Genomic DNA, 2,709 nt, shown 5'->3' on the forward strand with positions numbered 1-2,709 from the left:
TGTGTGTTTCAGAGGTCATAGATCAATGCCACATGTCTTCTACTGCTCTCCCACTTCTTCATAGACAGGGTCTCTCAAGGAGAGACGCTCTAGCCAGTGAGCTGCTGGACTCTACTGCCTTTGGCCTCCCACCCTGAGCACTGAAGTTACAGCCTGAACAAGCCATTGAACCATTGAGCTGCATTCCCGGTTCCTCATTTTAAATTTTGATCTTCACAGGGTAACGGCCCTGAGTTCAGCTTGTACATAATTCTGATCATTGCAAAATCTCATCTCCGTTGGCTAAATTCCCACTGCAGATATCTGTCTCATCAGCACAGACTCCCATTTGTGCTCAAGCTGTATTCTGACCAAACATTTCACCACTGTCTCTCTTGCCTTGCCTACTCACGAGTAACATCAGTTACTAAGTTCTGCCACCTGAGACAAATCTTAAATTAGTAGTCTGATTCCTTCCATTCTCCTTGCCTATACTCTGACCCAAATCCATTTCTTTCAATTTTTTAAAATTTCAACTATGTTCTTATTAATTCTCCAAGGATTTCACACAATCTATTGACTATATTACATACACCCCAACTCCTCCATCTGGACCTCCGGACCCACTAACTAACCATAACATCCTTCTGCTGTCATGGTCTCCCTACCCTGCCTCTTCTCCAGCGGGAGCCAGTGTCTCTCTGACATGCACATCTCATTCAGTCATTCCTCTGCTCAAATGAAGAGGCTGGGCTTTGGAGTTTGATGCACAGGGATTTTAACACCATAGCTTTATAGCTACAAATGATGAGAGGATTGTTAAGAGAGAGAGAAATATAGAGAAGAAAGTAAAGGAGGAGGAGGAGGAGGGGGGAGGAGGGGGAGGAGGAGGAGAAGGGGGAGGAGGAGGAGGGCACATTAGAGTATCATTTCAAAGGCCTCCCTGAAGACTGGTTCAACACTAAACATTTTAAATATTCAATCCACTTGACTATTGTTTTTATTAAAAACCTTCCAGCCAGGGCAAATCAATGAATCCAACTTTCATCCTGAGTGTGGGGATTAAATGGAACGACTTTAATGAGTGAACTCTTTAAAAAGACAGGAGTCCCTTGGCCACGGAAGCCTGATGATCAAAAGTACTTCCGCCCTGTAGATGGAGAGCTCTGAGGAGGCAGTAGGTGAGGGAGGATCCTGAAGGCTTGCCTGCTTGCCTGGGGATGCTGCAGGGCAGCCCTGACCTCCACCCGCTTCTCCCCGGCCGCGGCCTGTTACTAAGGCGACAGTCCCGGCCGCCCCTCGGGGCTCACACGACCTGGCGGAAAGCTCGGAAAGCCGCAGCGAAGCGCGCGGTGGAGCCGCCCAAGCCTGCCCTCCCGGCCCGCGCTGTGCCGCTCACCTTGAAGGACATCCTGCACATGTCCGCGGCGACACCGCCCGCCGGTCCCCGCAATCTCGGCCTGCCCGCCCGCCCGCCGCAGAGGGGCGGCCCCGCGCGCTCCCGCGGTCGCTGACAGACAGGGCGGCGCCCGGGTACGCGCAGGGGCGGCCAGGCTGGCGCTCGCACCCCCCCCCCCCCCCCCCCCGCCTGCCCTCTCTGACTCGCCTCAGCCGGCGGGCACACAGAACAGCCCGGAGCTCCGCGTGCACTTCCACTCTCCACACTCACGTCACGCTCCTCAGACGGCTTCCACGTACAGAGTTCTCTAGACTCAGCGTCCAGAAGACTCTACACACCAATGCCACGCTCTACAGACAGCTTCCACGCAGAGTTCTCCACGCTCCACGCCTAGGATACCGTCCACACCAATGTCACATTTCACACAGAATTCTCCACACTTTGCACCCAGCGTGCACTCCACTCGGACATCCTAACCCCTTAACCCCCCTCCCCACAAAACGTGTACACACTGTGCGCATAAGCACCCAGGACAATGTCCACACTGTCTCCCACACCAGTGTCCACGCTCACACGGGATCCCCTTCACACAAGCGTCACACTTCACATAGGTTTCAGAGAGTTCTTCACAGACACAGCTTCTCACGCACAAAAGTTCTCCACGTTGCATAATGTCATCCTCCACACTCGTGCCTCACACCATTCACACAGGTTCTCCATGCAGAGTCTGCACCCAAGATGCCCTCCCATGCACACCAACACAGCTGCTACACAGGACGTTCTCCACACTCTGGTCATATGCCGTCTCCTACACACACACTTTCCAAATTTCCTTCACGCTGTGCTAGCCCCTCACACACAATCTCCTCAGTCGTAGCCACACGTTAGTCCTCGGACACAACCAAGAGGAACCTTGTCTGTATTGCTGATACTCAGCCTTCATTACAGAACAAATGTCTGTGGTAATTTTTTTTTTTTTTGGTTCTTTTTTTCGGAGCTGGGTACCGAACCCAGGGCCTTGCGCTTCCTAGGCAAACGCTCTACCACTGAGCTAAATCCCCAACCCCGTCTGTGGTATTTTAAAATGGGACTTTAGGAAGGATTGATGCCCCGTTCCACCACTCTTCCAAATGGCTATTTTTATGTTCATTTTCTCCTTCTTTTTCTCTCCCCCCACAAGACTCTGTGGGTGTCCCCCCTCCCCCTTTTGGTACTGTTGGTGGCAATGTTCTTTTTTTTTTTTTTGGTTCTTTTTTTCGGAGCTGGGGACCGAACCCAGGGCCTTGCGCTTCCTAGGTAAGCGCTCTACCACTGAGCTAAATCCCCAGCCC

At 52.3% G+C, this 2,709-nt stretch overlaps 1 protein-coding gene across 3 annotated transcripts in view; it reads right to left on the reverse strand.

The window, feature by feature from the left end:
• Positions 1 to 1,497, reverse strand: part of Ankrd29 (ankyrin repeat domain 29) — a 57,946-nt gene extending 56,449 nt beyond the window's left edge. The window contains exon 1 of one of the 3 annotated variants that reach the window (XM_039097019.2): positions 1,379 to 1,497. In XM_039097019.2, the coding sequence (XP_038952947.1) occupies positions 1,379 to 1,399 (21 nt within the window). In that variant the 5' untranslated portion in view covers positions 1,400 to 1,497. The remainder of the gene's footprint in view (positions 1 to 1,378) is intronic. The other 2 variants (XM_039097021.2, NM_001190372.2) reach the window with 2 other exon arrangements.
• Between the last annotated feature and the right edge of the window lie 1,212 nt (positions 1,498 to 2,709).

The sequence above is a fragment of the Rattus norvegicus genome, chromosome 18 (assembly GCF_036323735.1).
Source record: "Rattus norvegicus strain BN/NHsdMcwi chromosome 18, GRCr8, whole genome shotgun sequence".
NCBI classification, from domain to species: Eukaryota; Metazoa; Chordata; class Mammalia; order Rodentia; family Muridae; genus Rattus; species Rattus norvegicus.